General features: G+C 43.2%; 1 protein-coding gene across 1 annotated transcript in view; it reads left to right on the forward strand.

The window, feature by feature from the left end:
* ptprja (protein tyrosine phosphatase receptor type Ja) overlaps nt 1-22,612 on the forward strand; it is a 213,651-nt gene that overhangs the window by 76,810 nt on the left and 114,229 nt on the right. The window contains exons 10-14 of the mRNA XM_072592047.1: nt 1,485-1,745; nt 3,217-3,477; nt 6,931-7,191; nt 8,599-8,859; nt 12,324-12,584. Of these exons, the coding sequence (XP_072448148.1) occupies nt 1,485-1,745; nt 3,217-3,477; nt 6,931-7,191; nt 8,599-8,859; nt 12,324-12,584 (1,305 nt within the window). The remainder of the gene's footprint in view (nt 1-1,484; nt 1,746-3,216; nt 3,478-6,930; nt 7,192-8,598; nt 8,860-12,323; nt 12,585-22,612) is intronic.

The raw sequence follows: 22,612 nt of genomic DNA on the forward strand, positions 1-22,612 counted from the left end.
AGCAGGCAAGGTGGGGCTGATGTTGTTCTCAGCATCTCCTTTCCACTGTTGTGCTGTGATCATCACCAATGGGCCAACCTGGAAATGGGTGAACCTCTTATTGTTCCCTCTTTCCTACCTAAGAGTAAGCACAAATGTGTTGACACCAGGAATTTGAAACAATCTTCAAATGGGGAGGCTGAGATTACTTCAGATGTGGTCTTGGTTTGTATCTGGAAAGATCTGAAGCTGCATATGTTGCATGTTTCTCAACGCCTTCAGGATGGTATTGGAGGATGCGTTATGCACTGAAATAAAGTGAGGATTCTGATGTGGGAAGTGAAAAGTGTTGTGCATTAGGCAAACACGATGAAATTTCTTTTGGATTTATTGATGGAATGTGCCCATCATTGTTGATTGTTAGTACTCAGTGTTTCGAAGGTTATCTGCTGTAGGTGCGTGTTAGAAAGTTTTTGCGACATGGCCAGTGAATTTGAGTAGTTTGCTCGTCCATTTCAGAGGATACTAACATGCAGTCATGGAGGCCAAATGAGTTCAAACTGGCAGATCTCCTTTCCAGGAGGTAGATTAGATTCCCTACAGTGTGGAAACAGGCCCTTCAGCCCAACTGACCCTCCGAAGAGGAACCCATCCAGACCCATCTCCCTCTGACTAATGCACCCAACAGTATGGTCAATTTAGCATGGCTAATCCACCTGACCTGCACACCTTTGGATTGTGGGCAGAAACCGGAGTACATGAAGGAAACCAGTTTGACACGTAATGTCGCCAGAGTCCTTCCAAACAAAACAGATTCATTCATGAATTTAGCTCAATCGCCATTAACTGCTGTATCCCTATATATTAATCTAGACACTTGGATTTATGAACCAGTGACATTATCACTGTCTTCTGAGACTCAATCGGTGGCTCACAATTTGGAATAATTGCACCTCAACTTAGCAACATCGGTGATGAAATGGTCGGTTGATTCCTTATCAACGTTCCATTTAATCCATCGGATGGCTGAGGGTGATTGATGTGGAAGATACTGCTCATCATCTTGGCTTTATGTCAGCAGTCAAGCATAAAACTGACGGATCAGATGGCCTGTTGTAACTGCTGTTGTGTGGAACCAATTCTGTTTTACCTTCAGTGCAAGTGGAGACTGCCAAAAATGTCAAAATGAAAGACAGAGCTAGGCAGACCTGAATCAGGCAAACCTGGCAACTTTTAAAAAGTCTTGGCTTGTGATGTGTTGTAAAAATGTATATTACTCTAGCCCTGAGGCAAGAGAGCACAAAGACACTTTAGGATCTAGGAGAAAAATTGAAGGAGCTCTCTGAGGGAGTTTGGCTGAGATGTGATGGTCAATTCAGTGTAGTGTATCGGAGGTGGAATGATATGGATTAGTCCTACTGAGGCTGTCATGGATCATTGAGAGGCAGAAAAGAGCAGGCAAGGTGAGGCTGAAGTTGTTCTCAACATCTGATTTCTATTTGCAGTACCAAATGCCGTGACTAATGTAGCCCTTGTGAGTCGCAACACCACTTCAATCACTCTGAGATGGAACCGCCAGTCAGATTATAAGGCTGAGTACAGATATAAGGTGGAGACAATTGGAGATGTGTCTTCAAATAGTACTGTAAATGATGAGTCTATTACAGTGGTGGATCTGAACCCTGGTACAAAATACACGTTCAGAGTGTTCACACTGGCGGGAGATGGTACAGCATCAGATCCAGTTACAGTTTCTTTTACGACAGGTAAGGAAGCAGCTCAATATGGCCTTTGGATTGATATTGGAATGGATATTAATATTTGGCTGAATATTTGAATGAATTGGAATGAGATGAATTGGTTCTGCTGAGGCTCTCCTAGGTCAATCTGAGGTGGAAAGGAGCATGCAAGATGGGGCTGATGTCGTTCTCAATATCTCCTTTCCACTGTTGTGCTGTGATCATCACCAATGGGTCAACCTCTCTGTCTCTCTGTCTCTTCCTCTTTCCGACCTAAGAGTGAGTGTAAATGTGTTGACTCCAGGAATTTGAAGCATTGTGCCATTCTGTATTGAATGCCACAATCTTCACGTGGGGAGTTTGAGTTTACTTGAGATGTGATCTTGGTTTGTATCTGGAAAATCTGAAATTGCATGCGTTCCAATGTTTCTCAAATCATTCAGGGTTGTTTGGAGAAAGTGTTATGTACTGAAATGAAGTAAAGATTCTGCTGTGCAAAGCGAAACATGTGGTGCATTAGGCAACATGACAAGATTTCTTTAGGATATATTGATGGTATGTGACTGTCATTGTAATCTGCTGTAGTTGCATGTTAGAATGTTTGGACAGTGAAGTTTCAGAGGGCAATTAAGATAGAGCCATGTTGCTGTTGAGCCTGGAGACAAATGGAGGCCAAACCAGTTCAGAATGACAGATCTGTTTCCCTAATTGTCATTGATGAATCGAGTGTTTTGTCCCACATCAATAACCATAGCTTCCTGCCTGGGATTCACCTTTTAATTCCAGTTTGAAATGTAACGTCGCCAGAGTCCTACCAAATGAACAACTGCATTCGTGAATTCAGCTCAATTTCCATCAGCTGCTGTATCCCCATTTATTAATCTAGACCCCTGGATATAAGAGGCAGATGACATTATCACTAACTTCTGAGACTCAATCGGTGGTTCACGATTCGGAACAATTGCATTTTAACTTCCCAACGTTGGTGATGAAATGGTGAGTTGGTTGCTCATCAACATACCATTTGATCAATCGGCTCACCGAGGGTGATTGATGTGGAAGATACTGCTCATCGTCTTGGCTTTACGTCAGCATTCAAGCATAAAACTGACGGATCACAGATGGACTGTAGTAACTGTGCTGTTGTGTGGAACCAATTCTGTTTTACCTTCAGTGCAAGTGGAGACTGTCAAAGATGTCAGAATGAAAGACAGGCCTGAATCCGGCAGATATACAGTCTTGGTTTGTAATGTAATGTAAAAACGTATAAAAAGCTAGCCCTGAGGCGAGAGTGAACACGGACGGCTCAGCATCTCAGAGAAAGATTCAAGGAACTCTTGGAGGAAGGTTGGCTTAGATGCGATGTTTGTGATGTAGTGTATTGGAGATGGAATAATATGGATTGGTGCTACTGAGGCTGTCATGGATCATTGAGAAGTGGAAAGGAGCAGGCAAGGTGAAGCTGATGTTGTTCTCAACGTCTGATTTCTATTTGCAGTACCAAATGCTGTGACTAATGTAACCCTTGTGAGTCGCAACACCACTTCAATCACTCTGAGATGGGACCGCCAAGCAGACTATAAGGCTGAGTACAGATATAAGGTGGAGACAATCGGAGATCCATCTTCAAACAGCACTGTTATTGATGAGTCTGTTACAGTGGTGGATCTCAACCCTGGAACAAAATACATGTTCAACGTGTTCACATTGGCAGGAGATGGTACAGCCTCCGATCCAGTCACAGTTTCTTTTACAACAGGTAAGGAAACTGTTCTGTGTGGGTTTTGGATTGATGTGCTCTTTTGTGGTTGTCACCAATGGTTGAAATTGGAGAGAGTCTCACTTAAAATTCCTTCTTTCTATCTAAGAGTAAACACGATCTGGATGATAACATTAATTAGAAGCATTTTCCTCACCACTGTAACTCAGAAATACCTGGTAGGGAAATTGAAATGATGTCAGAGCTAATCTTGTTTTGTATCTGGAATCTTTCTCAAGCTTCAATTATTCCACATTTCTCATATGTTTGAGCATGGTAGTGGAGGAAGTGTAATGTACTGGAATGGTGTAAGGGTTCTGCTGTGGAAAGTGAAATGTGTTGTGCATGAGGCAACACGATGAAGTTTCTTTTGGATTTATTGATGGAATACGACCATCATTGATTACCGATATGTATTATTGAGAGAGTTATCTGCTGTTTCTGTGATGTGGAATGTTTCTGTGATAAAATGTTTCTGTGATGTGGAAAGTGAAATTATGTGGTTTCAGACAGTTAAGATAGAGTCAAGTTACTATTGAGCCTGGAGGCAAATGAAGGCCAAACCAGTTCAAAATGGCAGATCCCGTTCCCGAAAGGTCACTGGTGAATCCAGTGTTTTCTTTTACATCAATAAACAATAGTTTCCTAACTGCCCTGACTGGGATTCACCTTTTAATTCCTGTTTTAAAGGTAGCATCACCTGAGTCCTACCAAACAAACAGTTTATTAATGAACTGAACTCAAACTCTATCAGCTGCTATGTGACCAGGTTAGAACCATGTGCCCACATAATAAACTCGGCCCCTGGGTTTATGAAGCCAATTACATTACCGCTGTCCTCTGAGACTCAATCAGTGGTTCACTGCTTAGGGTAATTCTATCACAGTTTACCAACATTGGTGGCGAAATGGTGGGTCGATTGCTCATCAATATATCAGCCTGCTCAGGATGATTGATATGGAAGACATTGCACATAATCTTGCTTTTATGTCAGCAATCAAGCACAAATCTTAAGGATCACAGATAGACTATAATAACTGTGCTGTTGTGTGGACCAGCTCTGTTGCACCTTCCGTACAAGAGGAGAATGTCAAAATGAAAGACAGTTAGCCAGACCTGAATCAGGCAAACCTGTCAGAATAGGAACTTGTAATAATCCAGCCCTGAGGCAAGAGAGCACTTTAGCATCTAGGAGGAAGGTTCAAGGAATTCTTGTAGGGAGTTTGGCTTAGATGTGATGTTTGATGGTCAGTTCAGAGTAGTGTATTGGAAGTGGAATGATATGCATTGGTCCTGCTGAGGCTGTCATGGATCATCGAGAGGCAAAAATGAGCAGACAATGTGAGGCTGATGTTGTTCTCAACATCTGATCTCTGTTTGCAGTACCAGATGCTGTAACTAATGTATTCATTGTTAATCGCAACACCACTTCAATTACCCTGAGATGGGACCACCAGTCAGACTATAAGGCTGAGTACAGATATAAGGTGGAGACGATTGGAGATCCATCTTCAAATAGCACTGATGAGTCTGTTACAGTGGTGGATCTGAACCCTGGGACCAATTATACATTCAATGTGTTCACACTGGTGACTGATGGTACAGCATCAGATCCAGTTACATTGTCTTTTACAACAGGTAAGGAAGCTGCTCAATATGGATTTTGCATTAATATTGCAATGCGTATTAATATTTGACTAAATATTTGAATGAATTGGAATGATATGGATTGGTCCTGCTGAGGCTCTCCTCAATCAATCTGAGGTGGAAAGGAGCATGCAAGGTGGGGCTGATGTTGTTCTCAGCATCTCCTTTCCACTGTTGTGCTGTGACCATCACCAATGGGTCAACCTGGAAATAGGTGAACCTCTTATTGTTCCCTCTTTCCTACCTAAGAGTAAGCACAAATGTGTTGACACCAGGAATTTGAAACAATCTTCAAATGGGGAGGCTGAGATTACTTCAGATGTGGTCTTGGTTTGTATCTGGAAAGATCTGAAGCTGCATATGTTGCATGTTTCTCAACGCCTTCAGGATGGTATTGGAGGAAGTATTATGCACTGAAATGAAGTGAGGATTCTGATATGGGAAGTGAAAGGTGAGGTGCATTAGGCAAACACGATGAAATTTCTTTTGGAATTATTGATGGAATGTGTCCATCATTGTTCATTGCTAGTACTAAGTGTTTCAAAGGTTATCTGCTGTAGGTGCATGTTAGAAAGTTTTTGCGACATGGCCAGTGAATTTGAGTAGTTTGCTCGTCCATTTCAGAGGATACTAACATGCAGTTATGGAGGCCAAATGAGTTCAAATTGGCAGATCTCCTTTCCAGAAGGTAGATTAGATTCCCTACAATGTGGAAACAGGCCCTTCACCCCAACTGACCCTCCAAAGAGGAACCCATCCAGACCCATCTCCCTCTGACTAATGCACCTAACAGTATGGACAATTTAGCATGGCGAATCCACCTGACCTGCACACCTTTGGATTGTGGGCAGAAACCGGAGTACATGAAGGAAACCCATGCAGACACTGGGAGTATGTGCCTACTCCATGAAGACAGTCCCCCCGAGGCTGGAATCAAACCCGGGTTCGTGGCGCTGTGAGGCTGCAGTGCTAACCACTGAGCCACCGTACCGTTCTGTTCCATCAAAAATGATAAGTTCATGGCTGTTTGACTGGAATACACCTTTTAATTCCAGGTTTACTGATAAAGTCACCAGAGTCCTACTGGTCGTCCAGCTTTATTAATGAATTGAACTGAAATTTCATCAGCTATGGTATATGATTGGTTTTGAATCATTGCCCCATGTTGACCTAAGCCTCTGGATTTATGAGTCCTTCGTCAATGTGCTCTGAGACTTAGTGGTTGTATATTTGGAAAAATTGTCGCATATTTTACCTGTCAGCTAGTAGTGAAATAGTCAGTTGATGTGTCATCAATCCACCATTTGATCCATTGGCTCACTGAGGATGATTAATATGGAAAATATTGCTCATAATCTTGCCTTTATGTCAACAGTGAAGCAGCCAACTGAGATATCACAGAACGGATGCAGTAACTGTGCTGCAGTATATACAATTCTGTTAGACTGCAAATTATTGAGCAACTACAAGTGGAGAATGTCCAAGATGTTGAAATGAATGAAAACTAGCTGGGTCTGAATTATCCAAACTAGTCCACATGTACACTGCCTTGGTTTTTGATGTAATGTTGACACTCATAACAAACTAGTCCTGAGGCAAGAGAGCACAGGGAACTTTGACAGGACACTTCCTCACATAGATTGTGGGTTGTTGATGTGATGTTTGTGATGGCCAGTTCAGTGCAGTGGATCGGTATTGGAATGATATGGGTTGGTCCAGCTGAGGCTCTCCTGGATCATTGAGAGGAGTGGAGGAGCAGGCAATGTGAGGCTGAAGTTGTTCTCAACATCTGATTACTATTTGCAGTACCAAATGCCGTGACAAATGTAACCCTTGTCAATCGCAACAAAACTTCAATTACTCTGGGATGGAACCGCCAGGCAGACTATAAGGCTGAGTACAGATATAAGGTGGAGACAATTGGAGATCCATTTTCAAACAGCACTGTTATTGATGAGTCTATTACAGTGGTGGATCTCAACCCTGGGACAAAATACACATTCAGCGTGTTCACACTGGCGGGAGATGGTACATCATCAGGTCCAGTCACAGTGTCTTTTACAACAGGTAAGGAAACTGTCCAGTATCAACTTTGGAGTGATGTGTTCTTTTGTGACTGTCACCAATATATGAAACTGAAGAGAGTCTCTCTTAACATTCCTTCTTTCTTACCAATTAATCAACACAAACTGGGTGATAACATTAATTTGAAACGTTTTCCTCACCACTGCAACTCAAACACCTAGTAGGGAGATTTGAGATTATATCAGTTCTGATCTTGAACGGGTCTGAAGCTGTATTTGGTCCACATTTCTCAGACCTTTGGGCATGGTAGTGGAGGAAGTGTTATGTATTGGAATGATGTAAGGAATCTGCTGTGGAAAGTGAAACATGTGGTACATTAGTCAAATTTGATAAGATTTCTGTTGAATTTCTTGATGAAATGTGACCATCATTGTTCATTACCATTGTTCATTACCAATGATTACTGTTCAGAAGGTTAGTTGCATGTTAGAATGTTTCTGCAACACGGATAGTGAAGTTATGTCATTTGCAGGTCCATTTTAGAGGTTACTTAAGGTAGAGCCATGTTGCTGTTGAGGCTGCAGATAAATGGAGGTCAAATCAGTTCAGAATGGCAGGTCTGTTTCCCTGAATGTCATTGATGAACCAAGTGTTTTGTTTAGCATTAATAACCAATAGTTTCCTGACTGGGATTCACCTTTTCATTCCAGTTTGAAAGGTAACATCACCCGAGTCCTACCAAACAAAGAGCTTCATTAATGAATTCAGCTCAAACTCCATCAGCTGCTGTATCCCCATGTATTAACCTATGCCCCTGGATAGCTGAGTTAAATGACACTATCACTGTCTTCTGAGACTCAATCGATGGTTCTCACTTTGGAACGATTGCATTGTAACTTATCAATTTTGGTGATGAAATGGTGGGTTAGTTGCTCATCAACATACTCATTGGCTCACTGAGGGTGATTGATGTGGAAGATACTGCTCATCATCTTGGCTTTACGTCAGCAGTCAGGCATAAAACTGACGGATCACAGATGGCCTGTAGTAACTGTGATGTTGTGTGGACCCAATTCTGTTTTACCTTCAGTGCAAGCGGAGACTGTCAAAAATGTCAAAATGAAAAACAGAGCTAGGCAGACCTGAATCAGGGCAACCTGTCAACTCTTTTACAAGCTTGGCATATGATGTAACATAAAAACATTAGAATAATCAAGCCCTGAGGCAAGAGAGCACACGGACACTACAGCATTTAGGAGAAAGATTCAAGCAACTCTTGGAGACAGTTTGGCTTAGACGTGATGTTTGCGATGGTCAATTCAGTGTAGTGTATCGGAGATGGAATAATATGGATTGGTCCTACTGAGGCTGTCATGGATCATTGAGAAGTGGAAAGGAGCAGGCGAGGTGAAGCTGATGTTGTTCTCAACATCTGATTTCTATTTGCAGTACCAAATGCTGTGACTAATGTAACCCTTGTGAGTCGCAACACCACTTCAATCACTCTGAGATGGGACCGCCAGTCAGATTATAAGGCTGAGTACAGATATAAGGTGGAGACAATTGGAGATCCATCTTCAAACAGCACTGTTATTGATGAGTCTGTTACAGTGGTGGATCTGAACCCTGGGACAAAATACACGTTCAGAGTGTTGACACTGGCAGGAGACGGTACAGCATCAGATCCAGTTACAGTTTCTTTTACAGCAGGTAAGGAAGCTGCTCAATGTGAATTTCAGATTGCATGCTCTCTTGTGATTGTGGATGAAACTGGAGAGAGTCTTGCTTAAAATTCCCTCTTTCTTCCTACAAATAAACAGGAACTGGATGATAACATTACTTTGAAGCCTTTTCCTCTCCACTGTAACTCTAAAATACCTGGTAGGGAGATTATACCAGAGTAGATCTTGGTTTTTATCTGGAATGGGTCTGAAGTTATATTTGTTCCACATTTGTCAGACCTCTGGGCATGGTAGTGGAGGATGTGTTATGTACTGGAATGAAGTAAGGATTCTGCTGTGCAAAGTGAAACCTGTGGTGCATTAGGCAACACAATGAGATTTCTGTTGGATCTGTTGATGAAATATGACCATCATTGATTACCAACTCTTCTCAGAAGGTTATCTGCTGTTGTTGCATGTTAAATTGTTTTCTGTTACATTGATAGTGAAATTGTTTGGTGCCTGCAAACCACACAGAGGATAGAGTCATGTTACTTGGCAAAAGTGAGCACTGCAAATGCTGGACATTAGAGTCAAGAGGATTGTGCTGGAAAAGCAGAGCAGGTCAGGCAGCATCCGAGGAGCAGGAGATTCAACATTTCAGGCAAAGGTCCTTCATCAGGAATGAGGCTTGTGAGCCAAGGGGGTGAAGAGATAAATGGGAGGGAGTTGGACTGGGAGGGGTGGGTGGGTGGATGTAGCTGAGAATGTGACAGGTGGATGGAGATGGGGGTAATAGTGATAGGTCAGAGAGGAGGATGGAGCAGATTGGTGGGAAGAAAGATGGACAGGTCATTTAGGGCATGCCGAGTTGGAAGGTTGGAACTGGGATAAGGTGGGAGGACTGGGAATGAGTGAAATCCATATTGATGCTGTGGGGTTGGAGGGTCCTGAGGTGGAAGATGAGGCTTTCTTCCTCCAGGTGTTGGGTAGTTAGGGAGTGGCGATGGAGGAGGTCCTGACCTGCATGTCCTTGGCTGAGTGGGAGGGGGAGTTGAAGTGTTGGGGGCGGGGAGTTGGGTTGGTGCGGGTGTCCTGGAGCTGTTCTCTGAAGCACTCTGCAAGTAGGCGTCCTGTCTCCCCAATGTACAGGAGACTGCATTGGGAGCATTGGATACAGTAAATGACATGTAGAAGTGCAGGTAAAACTGTGATAGATGTGGAAGGCTCCTTTGGGGTCTTGGACAGAGGTGGGGGGGCGGGGAGATATGGGCGCAGGTTTTGCAATTCCTAAGGTGGTGGGGTGGGGAGCGTGGGCCTGACAAGGGAGTTGTGAAGGGAATGGCTTTTAGGGAAAGCAGATATGGGTGGGGATGGAAATATATCTCTGGTGGTCGGGTCTGTTTATAGCTGACAGAACTGGTGGAGGATAATGCGATGTATACGGAGGTTGATGGGGTGGAAGGTGAGGACCAGCGGGGTTCTGTCCTTGTTGCGGTTGAAGGGATGGGGTTCGAGGGCAGAGGTGCAGGAAATGGATGAGATGTGCTAGTGGGCATCATCAACCACATGAGAGGGGAAATTGTGGTCTTTCAAGAAGGAGGCCATCTAATGTGTTCTGTGGTGGAATTTGGGACACCACCCACCCCCTCCAGTTCCTCCAAGACTCCCATTTCCCTGGCCCCCAACGTCTCATTTTTACCCATGGACATCCAGTCCCTATACACCTTCATCTGCCATGACTAGGATCTCCAGGTCCTCTGCTTCTTCCTCTCCCAATGTCCCCACCAGTACCTTCCCACCCCTACTTGCTTTCCCTAAAGAGTATTCCATCTGCGACTCTCTTGTCAAGTCCATGCCCCCCTCCCCTCCCGGCACCTTCCCTGCCACTGCAGGAATTGCAAAACCTGTGCCCACACCTCCCTCCTTATCTCCATCCAAAGCTGCAAAGTAGACTTCCACATCCATTGGAGTTTTACCTGCACTTCCACACATATCACTTACTGCATCCATTGCTCCCGATGTGGTCTCCTCTACATTGGGGAGACAGGACGCCTACTTGTAGAGTGCTTCAGAGGATATCTCCAGGACACCCTCACCAACCAACCCTGCCACACCGTGGCCGAACACTTCAACTCCCCCTCCTGCTCTGCCAAGGACGTGCAGGTCCTGGGCCACCTCCACTGCCACTCCCTGACTACCCAACGCTTGGAGGAAGAGCGCCTCATCTTCCACTCGGGATCCTCAAACCCCACGGCATCAATGTGGATTTCACCAGTTTCCTCATTTCCCGTCTCCCCACCTTATCCCAGTTTCACCCTTCCACCTCTGCATGCCCTCATGATCTGTCCTACATGTCCATCTTCCTTCTCACCAATCTGCTCCACCCTCCAAGTCAACCTATCACCATCACCCCCACCTTCATCTGCCTCTAGCACTCTCAGCTACCTTCCCCCCAGCTTCACCCCTCTCCCATTTATCTCATCACCCCCTTGGGACTCAACCTCATTTCTGATGAAGGACTTATTCCTGAAACATCGATTCTCCTGCTCCTCGGATGCTGCCTGAGCTGCTGTGCTTTTCCAGCACCACACTGTCGACTAGTGTCATGTTACTGTTGAGCCTGGAGACAAATGAAGGCCAAACCAGTTCAGAATGGCAGATCCCATTCCCTAAAGGTCGCTGGTGAATCAAGTGTTTTCTTTTACATCAGTAAACAACAGTTTCCTGACTCGGATTCACCTTTTAATTCCAGTTTGAAAGGTAAAGTCACCAGACTCCTACCAATAAACAGCTTCATTAATGAATTAAACTCAACCTCAATTGGCTGCTGTGTGACTGGGTTTGAATCATGTCCCCACAAATTAAACTAGGCCCCTGGATTTATGAGTCAAGTGACATTACCACTGTCCTCTGAGACTCAGTCGGTGGTTCACTGCTTGGAGTAATCGTGTCACAATTTACTAACATTGGTGGTGAAATGGTGGGTTGATTGCTCATCAATATAACATTTACTCCATTGGCCTGCTGAGGGTGATTGATATGGAAGACACTGCTCATAATCTTGCTTTTATGTCAGCAATCAAGCATAAATCTGAAGAATCGCAGATGGACTATAATAACTCCTGTTGTGTGGAACCAGTTCTGTTGCATCTTCAGTGCAAGAGGAGAATGTCTAAGATATCAAAATGAAAGACAGCTAGTCAGACCTGAATCAGGCAAACCTGTCAACTTGTTTACAGTCTTGGCTTGTGATTTAACATAAAAATTTATAATAATCCAGCCCTGAAGCAAGAGAGCACAGAGACACTTCAGCATCTAGGAGAAAGGTTCGAGGAACTCTTGGAGGGAGTTTGGCTTTGAATTGACCATCAAACATCACATCTATGTCGTGTATCAGAGGTGGAATGATATGGATTGGTCCTACTGAGGCTGTCATGGATCATTGGGAGGCGGAGAGGAGCAGGTAAGGTGAGGCTGATGTTGTTCTCAACATCTGATTTCTATTTGCAGCACCAAATGCCGTGACTAATGTAACCCTTGTGAGTCGCAACACCACTTCAATTACTCTGAGATGGGACCGCCAGTCAGACTATAAGGCTGAGTACACATATAAGGTGGAGACGATTGGAGATGTGTCTTCAAATAGCACTGTTTCTAATGAGTCTATTACAGTGGTGGATCTGAACCCTGGGACAAAATACACGTTCAGAGTGTTGACACTGGCAGGAGATGGTACAGCATCAGATCCAGTTACAGTTTCTTTTACGACAGGTAAGGAAGCTGCTTAATATGGCCTTTGAATTGATATTGGAATGGATATTAATATTTGACTGAATATTTGAATGAATTGGAATGATATGGATTGGTCCTGCTGAGGCTCTCCTAGGTCAATCTGAGGTGGAAAGGAACATGCAAGATGGGGCTGATGTTGTTCTCAGCGTCTCCTTTCCACTGTTGTGCTGTGATCATCACCAATGGGCCAACCTGGAAGTCTCTTTCTCTTAATGTTCTCTCTTTCCTACCTAAGAGTAAGCATAAATGTGTTGACACCACCAGGAATTTGTAACAATCTTCAGATGGGGCGGCTGAGGTTACTTCAGATGTGGTCTTGGTTTGTATCTGGAAAGATCTGAAGTTGCATATGTGCCATGTTTCTGAACTGATTCAGGATTGTATTGGAGGAAGTGTTATGTACTGGAATGAAGTGAGGAATCTGATGTGAAAAGTGCGGTGTGTTAGGCAACAGGATGAGATTTCTTTTGCATTAATTGATGGAATTTGACTGATTTTGTTCAATGCTAATACTTATTGTTTGGAGGATTACCTGCTGTAGTTGCATGTTAGAATGTTTTTACGACATGGCCAGTGAATTTGTGTAGTTTGCTTGTCCATTTTAGTGGATAATTAACATGCGTACTAGTGACCCTAAAATAACATAGAGGCCAAATCAGTTCAGAATGACCAGTCTACTTCACTAAAGGCTTTTGATGGTAAAGGAACACTTCATTCACCAATAAATGATGATTTCATGGCTACCTTGACTGGGATTCACGTTCTAGTTCCAGTTTAAATGGTAAAGTCACCAGATTACGACTGGTTGTACAGTTTTACTAATGAATTGAACTGAAATTTCATCAGCTGTCATGTGACTGGCTTTGAATTGTGTCCCCACATGTTAACCTAGGCCCCAGGATTTACGAGTCCATGATCATTATGTTCTGAGACTCCACCAATTTGGAATAATTCCATCATATTTAACCAATTGCCTGGCAGTGAAATAGTCAGTTGATGTGTCATCTATATATTATTTGACCCATTGACTCACCTGAGGATGATTGATACAGAACATAGTGCTCATAAACTTGCCTTTATGTCAGCAATGAAGCAGCCAACTGAGATATACAGAATGGATGCAGTAACTGTGCTGCAATGTATACAATTCTTTTAGACTTCAATTATTGAGCAACTACAAGAGGAGAATGTAAAGTATGTTGAAATGAATGAACGTTAGCTGGATCTCAATCACCCAAACTAGTCAACATGTACACAGCCTTGGTTTTTGATGTAATGTTGACATTCATAACAAACTAGTCCTGAGGCAAGAGAGCACAGGGAATTTCGACAGGACACATCCTCATGTAGATTAAAGGATCTCTTGTGGTGCATTTTCCTGGTTGTTGATGTGATGTTTGTGATGGCCAGTTCAGTGCAGTGGATCAGTATTGGAATGATATGGGTTGGTCCTCTGAGGCTCTCCTGGATCGTTGAGAGGAGTGGAGAAGCAGGCATTGTGAGGCTGATGTTGTTCTTAACATCTGCTTAATATTTGTAGTTCAAAATGCTGTGACCAACATATCCTTTGTGAAATACTACACTACTTCAGTCACCCTGAGATGGAACTGCCAGTCAGACTATAAGGCTGAGTACAGGTATAAGGTGGAGACAATTGGAGATCCACCTTCAAATAGCATTGTTACTGATGAGTCGATTACAGTGGTGGATCTGAACCCTGGGCCCAATTACAAGGGATGATCTCAGATTTCTCCAGTTTCCTCATTTCCCCTCCCCCCACCTTGTCTCAGTCCCAACACTCGAACTCAGCACCACCTTCCTAACCTGCAATCTTCTTTCTGACCTCTCCGCCCCACCCCCACTCTGGCCTATCACCCTCACCTTATCACTCTCACCTTAACCTCCTTTCACCTATCGCATTCCCAACGCCCCTCCCCCCAAGTCCCTCCTCCCTACCTTTTATCTTAGCCTGCTTGGCACACTTTCCTCATTCCTGAAGAAGGGGTCATGCCCAAAACGTCGATTCTCCTGCTCCTTGGATGCTGCCTGACCTGCTGCGCTTTTCCAGCAACACATTTTCAGCCCCAATTACACATTCAACGTGTTCACACCGGAGCAGATGGTACAGCATCAGTTCCGGTTACAGTTTCTTTTACAACAGGTAAGGAAGCTGTTCAGTATGAATTGTGGACTAATATTAGGTTGAATATTTGAATGAATTGGAATGATATGGATTGGTCTGGCTGAGGGTCTCTCGATCAACCTGAGGTGGAAAGGAACATGCAAGGTGGGGCTGATGTTGTCAACATCTAATTTCTATTGTCCTGCCGTGATCATCACCAATGGAAAATCTCTCTCTCTCTCTCTCTCTCTTTTAATGTTCTCTCTTTCCTATCGAAGAGTAAGCACAAACGTGTTGATATTAGGAATTTGACACATTGTGATATTCAAAATTGAATATCACGATCTTCATAGACTGATATTACTTCAGATATGATCTTGGTTTGTATCTGGAAACATCTGAAGCTGCATGTGTTCCATCTTTCTCGGATCATTCAGGATTGTTTGGAGGAAATGTGTGTACTGGAATGAAGTAAGGATTCTGCTGTGGAAAGGGAAAAGTGCAGTCCGTTAGGCAACAGGATGAGATTTCTTTTGGATTTATTGATGGAATGTGACCATTATTGTTCATTGCTGCTATTTACTGTTCAGAGGTTGTCTGCTTTAGTTGCATGTTAGAATGTTTCTGTGACATGAACAACGATGTGTGATTTGCTCATCCATTTCAGAGGATAATTAGCGTGCAGTCATGTTGCTGGTGACCCTGGAATGACATGGAGGCCGAATTAGTTCAGAATGACAGATCTCCTTCTCAAAAGGTCATTGATGATTGGGGTGTTTACTTTTACATCAATAAACAATAATTTCATGGCTGCCTTGACTGTGATTCACCTTTTAATTCCAGTTTTAAAGGTAAAGTCACCAGAATCCTGCTTGACCTACTCGAAACTGAAATGAAATAATAAATCTTCAGCTTAGCAAGTGATCCTAATGCTATAGTGTTTCCTGTATTTACTGACTGGGATGGTATCAGTAATAACCTCATGGATTCAAAAATTTGGCACAGTGTTTTCATGTTGCACGTAGTCAACATCCTTTTCTGAGCAGTTCTGAACCTGTATGGTTGAAATTTTGGAATAGAGAAGAAAGTAGGGTCTACAGCAGCATGGAATGAATATGATCTATTTAGCTTTCTCTCCCTTTGATTACTGATGTGGTAAATATTGGAATAATTCTTTTTTACCCACTCCTGCCTCTCATCTCTTGATTCTCATTGGGAGATGTAAAGTCTCTCAACCTTAAAAATATTTTGCACTTTGACATCACTTTGGGCCAGAACATTCCAGAGATTCACAGCTCTTTAAGGGAAGAATTTTTTCCTTATTTCAGTCCTAAATGATTGGCATCACGCTGCCCCTTGTAAGTTTCCCAGCTGGGGGGAGATCATGCCTAACTATCCTCCCTTTCAAGTCTTTTCATAATCTTTTTATGTTTCATCATGATTACTTGTCTTGTTCCTAACTCCTGAGCACATGGACCCATTTACTTAGCTTTTCACCATAGGACATCTGTCTCATTCCATGGACCAAGGCTTGTGAACCTTCCCAGTATCGAGTTTGAAGTTTTAGTATGTTGAAGGCTGTGCATGGTCATGAGCTAAATGCTGTAGGAGTAAATATTGTGGTTTTGACTTCAGAAACACCAGACAACACTACCATGTTTTTACTCATAAATGTATTATCAATATATGTATTTGCAATGGACATCTTTCACATATTGAATGAGTGAATATAACCCTCTGCACATTATTTGAGGGGCAGGCTTCCATCAACTATATAATGGCCTTGCCACTGACAATTCCTTGGATTCCTTGGAAGCTCCTTGGATGCTCCCTGAACTGCTGTGCTCTTCCAGCACCACTAATCCAGAATCTGGTTTCCAGCATCTGCAGTCATTGTTTTTACCTCACTGACAATTCCTTCCAAGCTAACATTCATAAAATGTGATCATTGTGGAAAGGGACTCTCGTGAAGGTTAATAATGTTTAAATCATCTGTTAATGAGAGAACAAGTGGTTGAAAACTTGGCAGTTGATCTAATTCCCATAATTTTGTTTCTCCCCTGCATGCCCCCTCCCTCTTGTTGTGAACGAGAGAGAGAGAGAGAGATGAATTGAATTACTTTATTTTTCTCTTGTCTGTGAGTAGAGGTCTTCCTTTTGCCATTTGAAGTAGGCTGTGGTTTGCCCCAATCTTTAAGGGATCCAAAACCAAAACAAAAGTCAAGATTCTTCAAACACCTAAACTCAGGAGAAGATCATTGGCATACACAGCACCAAGTCAAGCATACACTTGCAGAAGCACTCAGGGAGACAAAAAGGGAAAGAGAAGAGTTTACAATTTGGAATTACTGAAAACTCAGTAACTTGGGCATTATCATTTCAAAAGACTTCCTATTTAAGTGTGCATTTTTCTCTTCTTCATACAAGTTCCAGTTAGATATGCAGGTTTCTTTTAAAAAACACTTTTTAACAGTGTGTATATGATATGGCAGCAGAGCTCACTGCTCTGAGCTATCCTAGTTCTTACTTGATAGCAGAGTCTCTAACAAATGACCACTGATGGCAGAGTTACATTACAGCATTGTTCAGACATTCAGCTGCATATCCAGGAAACCCTAAGTCTCTATCTCTTCCCAAGTACTTTCCCTGATTTCTATCTTGTTCAGTTAAAGCATTTTGTTAACAACATTGACTGAAACATTTGATTATATCTGTTACGAAGTGAATGTCAACACTTGGGATTCTGGGTAATCCAAGATGGAGGATGGGAAAAATTTCTGGCTGTAAGAGCTGCTCCTTTTTTTTGAGGTATTTTAGGTTTTGGAGATGATTTCCTCAAATTCCAGGAGCAGCAATTACTGTTTTATATGCTGTTGCATTGTTTTGGAACTTTGGGGAAAAAAAAGTCAAAATAACAGCAGCTTAAAAGGGAGAAGAACAGACAAAGGAAACATGTGGTGAGGACAGTACAGGGGAGAGAGAGAGAGAGAAAGAGAGAACCTGCCTTTGCTGTTTGAATTCGTGTATCGCTGGACATCGGAGTGCATCTGGGAAAATTAAATAACAGTGAAATTCACAACTAATCTTGGAGGAACTGTTGGGCGAAGTTCACTGCACAGAATCAGATAAGTTAATTGTTGTTTTAAGTCTGTCCAAGAGAAAGACTGCAGTAGTGAGTACATTGGATTCTTTCTTGATTATATGTTTTTGGAGATAAGTCTCTTGATTAAACTTAAAATATAAGTCATAGCTATTAATTTAACCTGGAGCAGTGTTTGCAGAGGAATAAGATGGTGTTATTTTCTGGGTCTGTAGATTGTGAAGGCGCAAAAATGGCCTTTGCAGTGATATGTGCTTCTTGTCAGATGTGGGAGTTTAAAGAGAGTTTAATGGTTACTGCGGATTATATCTGCCGTAAATGCTGTTGGTTGCGAATCTTATCAGATCGAGTGGTCGGTTGGAGAGACAGATGGAAGTGATGAGGAATTTGCAACAGCAACAGTATGTGATGGATGGCAGTTATAGGAAGGGGGGAAAGTCTCAGATACAGTCACATAGATGGGTTAACGCCAGGAAGGGTAAGAGAGGTCGGCAGCTAGTACAGGAGTCTTTTGTGGATATACCCATTTCAAATAGATATGCAGTTTTGGAAAATGTAGGGGGTGATGGGTTCTCAGGGGAATGTAGCACAGACAGTCAAGTTTCTGGTATTGTGACTGGCTCTAATGCAATGAGGGTTACGTTGGCTTCCAAGAGATCAATTGTGTTAGGGGACTCTGTAGTCGGAGGTACAGGTTTCTGTGGCCAGCAGAGAAAAAGCAGAATGGTGTTGTTTCCCAGGTGCCAGGATCAAGGATGTCTCAGAGAGGGTGCACAATATTCTCACGGGGGAGGGGGGCCAGCAGGAGGTCATTGTCCACATTGGAAGGGAAAAGGTTGAGACTCTGAAAGGAGATTACAGAGAGTTAGGCAGAAATTTAAAAAGGAAGTCCTCAAGGGTAGGAATATATGGATTACTCCCAGTGCTATGAGCTAGTGAGGGCAGGAATAGAAGGACAGAGCAGATGAATGCATGGCTGAGGAGCTGGTGCTTGGGAGAAGGATTCACATTTTTGGATCATTAGAATCTCTTTTGGGGTAGAAGTGACCTGTACAAGAAGGACGGATTGCACCTAAATTGGTAGGGGACTAATATACTGGCAGAGAAATTTGCTAGAACTGCTTGGGAGAATTTAAACTAGTAAGGTGGTGGGTGGGACCCAGGGAGATAGTGAGGAAAGAGATCGATCTGAGACGGGTACAGCTGAGAACAGAAGTGAGTCAAACAGTCAGGGCAGGCAGGGACAAGGTAGGACTAATAAATTAAACTGCATTTATTTCAATGCAAGGGGCCTAACAGGAAAGGCAGATGAACTCAGGGCATGGTTATGAACATGGGACTGGGATATCATAGCAATTACGGAAACATGGCTCAGGGGTGGGCAGAACTGGCAGCTTAATGTTCCAGGATACAAATGCTACAGGAAGGATAGAAAGGGAGGCAAGAGAGGAGGGGGAGTGGCGTTTTTGATAAGGGATAGCATTGCAGCTGTTCTAAGGGAGGATATTCCAGGAATTACATCCAGGGAAGTTATTTGGGTGGAACTGAGAAACCAGAAAGGGATGATCACCTTATTGGGATTGTATTATAGACCCCCCCCACCCCAATAGTCAGAGGGAAATTGAGAAACAAACTTGTAAGGAGATCTCAGCTATCTGTAAGAAGAATAGGGTAGTTATGGTAGAGGATTTTAATTTTCCAAACATCGACTGGGACTGCCATAGTATTAAAGGTTTAGATGGAGAGGGATTTCTTAAGTGTGTACAAGACAATTTTCTGATTCAGTATGTGGATGTACCTACTAGAGAAGGTGCAAAACTTGACCTACTCTTGGGAAATAAGGCAGGGCAGGTGACTGAGGTGTCAGTGGGGGAACACTTTGGGGCCAGCGACCATAATTCTATTTGTTTCAAAACAGTGATGGAAAAGGATAAACCAGATCTAAAAGTTGAAATTCTAAATTGGAGAAAGGCCAATTTTGACGAATCAGGCAAGAACTTTTGAAAGCTGATTGGAGGCAGATGTTCACAGGTAAAGGTACGGCTGGAAAATGGGAAGCATTCAGAAATGAGATAACAAGAATCCAGAGAAAGTATATTCCTGTCAGGGTGAAAGGGAAGGCTGGTAGGTATTGGGAATGCTGGATGACTAAAGAAATTGAGGGTTTGGTTAAGAAAAAGAAGGAAGCATATGTCAGGTATAGACAGGATAGATCGAGTGAATCCTTAGAAGAGCATAAAGGCAGTAGGGGTATACTTAAGAGGGAAATCAGGAGGGCAAAACGGGGACATGAGATAGCTTTGGCAAATAGAATTAAGGAGAATCCAAAGGGTTTTTACAAATATATTAAGGACAAAAGGGTAACTAGGGAGAGAAGATCAGCAAGGCGGCCTTTGTGTGGAGCCACAGAAAATGGGGGAGATACTAAATGAATACTTTGCATCCGTATTTACTGTGGAAAAGGATATGGAAGATATAGACTGTAGGGAAATAGATGGTGACATCTTGCAAAATTTCCAGATTACGGAGGATGAAGTGCTGGATGTCTTGAAACGGTTAAACGTGGATAAATCCTCAGGACCTGATCAGGTGTACCCAAGAACTCTGTGGGAAGCTAGAGAAGTGATTGCTGGGCCTCTTGCTGAGATATTTGTATCATCGATAGTCACAGGTGAGGTGCCGGAAGACTGGAGGTTGGCAAACGTGGTGCCACTGTTTAAGAAGGGTGGTAAAGACAAGCCAGGGAGCTATAAACCAGTGAGTCTGACCTCGGTGGTGGGCAAGTGGTTGGAGGGAATCCTGAGGGACAGGATGTCCATGTATTTGGAAAGGCAAGGACTGATTCGGGATAGTCAACATGGCTTTGTGTGTGGGAAATCATGTCTCACAAACTTGATTGAGTTTTTTGAAGAAGTAACAAAGAAGATTGATGAGGGCAGAGCAGTAGATGTGATCTATGTGGCTTTAGTAAGGCGTTCAACGAGGTTCCCTATGGGAGACTGATTAGCAAGGTTAGATCTCATGGAATACAGGGAGAACTCGCCATTTGGATACAGAAACTGTCTCAAAGGTAGAAGACAGAGGGTGGTGGTGGAAGGTTGTTTTTCAGACTGGAGGCTTGTGACCAGTGGCGTGCCACAAGGTTTGGTGCTGGGCCCCTCTACTTTTTGTCATTTAGATAAATGATTTGGATGTGAGCATAAGAGGTACAGTTAGTAAGTTTGCAGATGACCCCAAAATTGGAGGTGTAGTGGACAGCGAAGAGGGTTACCTCCGACTACAACAGGATCTGGACCAGATGGGGCAATGGGCTGAGGAGTGGCAGATGGACTTTAATTCAGATAAATAAGAGGTGCCGTATTTTGGGAAAGCAAATCTTAGCAGGACTTATATGCTTAATGGTAAGGTCCTAGGGAGTGTTGCTGAACAAAGAGACCTTGGAGTGCAGGTTCATAGCTCCTTGAAAGTGGAGTCGCAGGTAGATAGGATAGAGAAGAAGGCGTTTGGTATGCTTTCATTTATTGGTCAGAGTATTGAGTACAGGAGTTGGGAGGTCATGTTGCGTCTGTACAGGATATTGGTTAGGCCACTGTTGGAATATTGCATGCAATTCTGTCTCCTTCCTATCGGAAAGATGTTGTGAAACTTGAAAGGGTTCAGAAAAGATTTACAAGGATGTTGCCAGGGTTGGAGGATCTGAGCTACAGGGAGAAGCTGAACAGGCTAGGGCTGGTTTTCCTGGAGCGTCGGAGGCTGAGGGGTGACCTTATAGAGGTTTACAAAATTATGAGGGGCATAGATAGGATAAATAGGCAAAGTCTTTTCCCTGGGGTCGGGGAGTCCAGAACTAGAGGGCGTAGGTTTAGGGTGAGAGGGGAAAGATATAAAAGAGACCTAAGGGACAACTTTTTCATGCAGAGGGTGGTACGTGTATGGAATGAGCTGCCAGAGGATGTGGTGGAGGCTGGTACAATTGCAACACTTAAGAGGCATTTGGATGGGTATATGAATAGGAAGGGTTTGGAGGGATATGGGCCGGGTGCTGGCAGGTGAGACTAGATTGGGTTGGGATATCTGGTTGGCATGGACGGGTTGGACCGAAGGGTCTGTTTCTATGCTGTACATCTCTATGACTCTTTGACCTCTCTGACAATTAAAACCTGAAACACCCAGAGAAGCTAACCTCGCCTTGTAATCTGATAAAAAAAAAAGTTGTCAAATGATATAACCTACCTGCCCCCACCCCCCCCCGAATTTCACTGATAACACTCTCTGTGTGATCTGAACATATTCCAAACCAGTAACTTTTTTGTTTCCTTTCTAAGTCCATGTGGTTGCATATTTCAGACCTCCCTAATCTAAGTCTTGCAGCCACCTTCTTCTGTCCAACCTGTTTCATGGACGAGGACAGAGCTTTAGCAGAGTTTTCAGTTTTAAAATCACCATGGGCTTTAACTTTGTTCCATCTGCCATCCAATCAAGTACCGCAGTGAATCAACTCCTTTCATGGCCAGTAGTCTAAACCAAAACTGTCTTTCTCCAATCTTGTCCACAGTTCTGTTCCCTGGGTTATCAGAGTTCATTGGTGTTTCATCCATATTGCCGATGCATGCGAGCCTACACCCGGTTTTTTCTGATTTCTGATTACAAAGCAATGGGACCCAATTAACTTGTCATTATGTTCTGCTGTTAGATGTTGGGCGATCTTGGTTTCCTGTCTAAACACTAAATCGTACCTTTTCACAAACCTACTGCACCATCCAGCACGGGCTTTGAAATCACTGA

The sequence above is a fragment of the Chiloscyllium punctatum genome, chromosome 22 (assembly GCF_047496795.1).
Source record: "Chiloscyllium punctatum isolate Juve2018m chromosome 22, sChiPun1.3, whole genome shotgun sequence".
Taxonomy (NCBI): domain Eukaryota; kingdom Metazoa; phylum Chordata; class Chondrichthyes; order Orectolobiformes; family Hemiscylliidae; genus Chiloscyllium; species Chiloscyllium punctatum.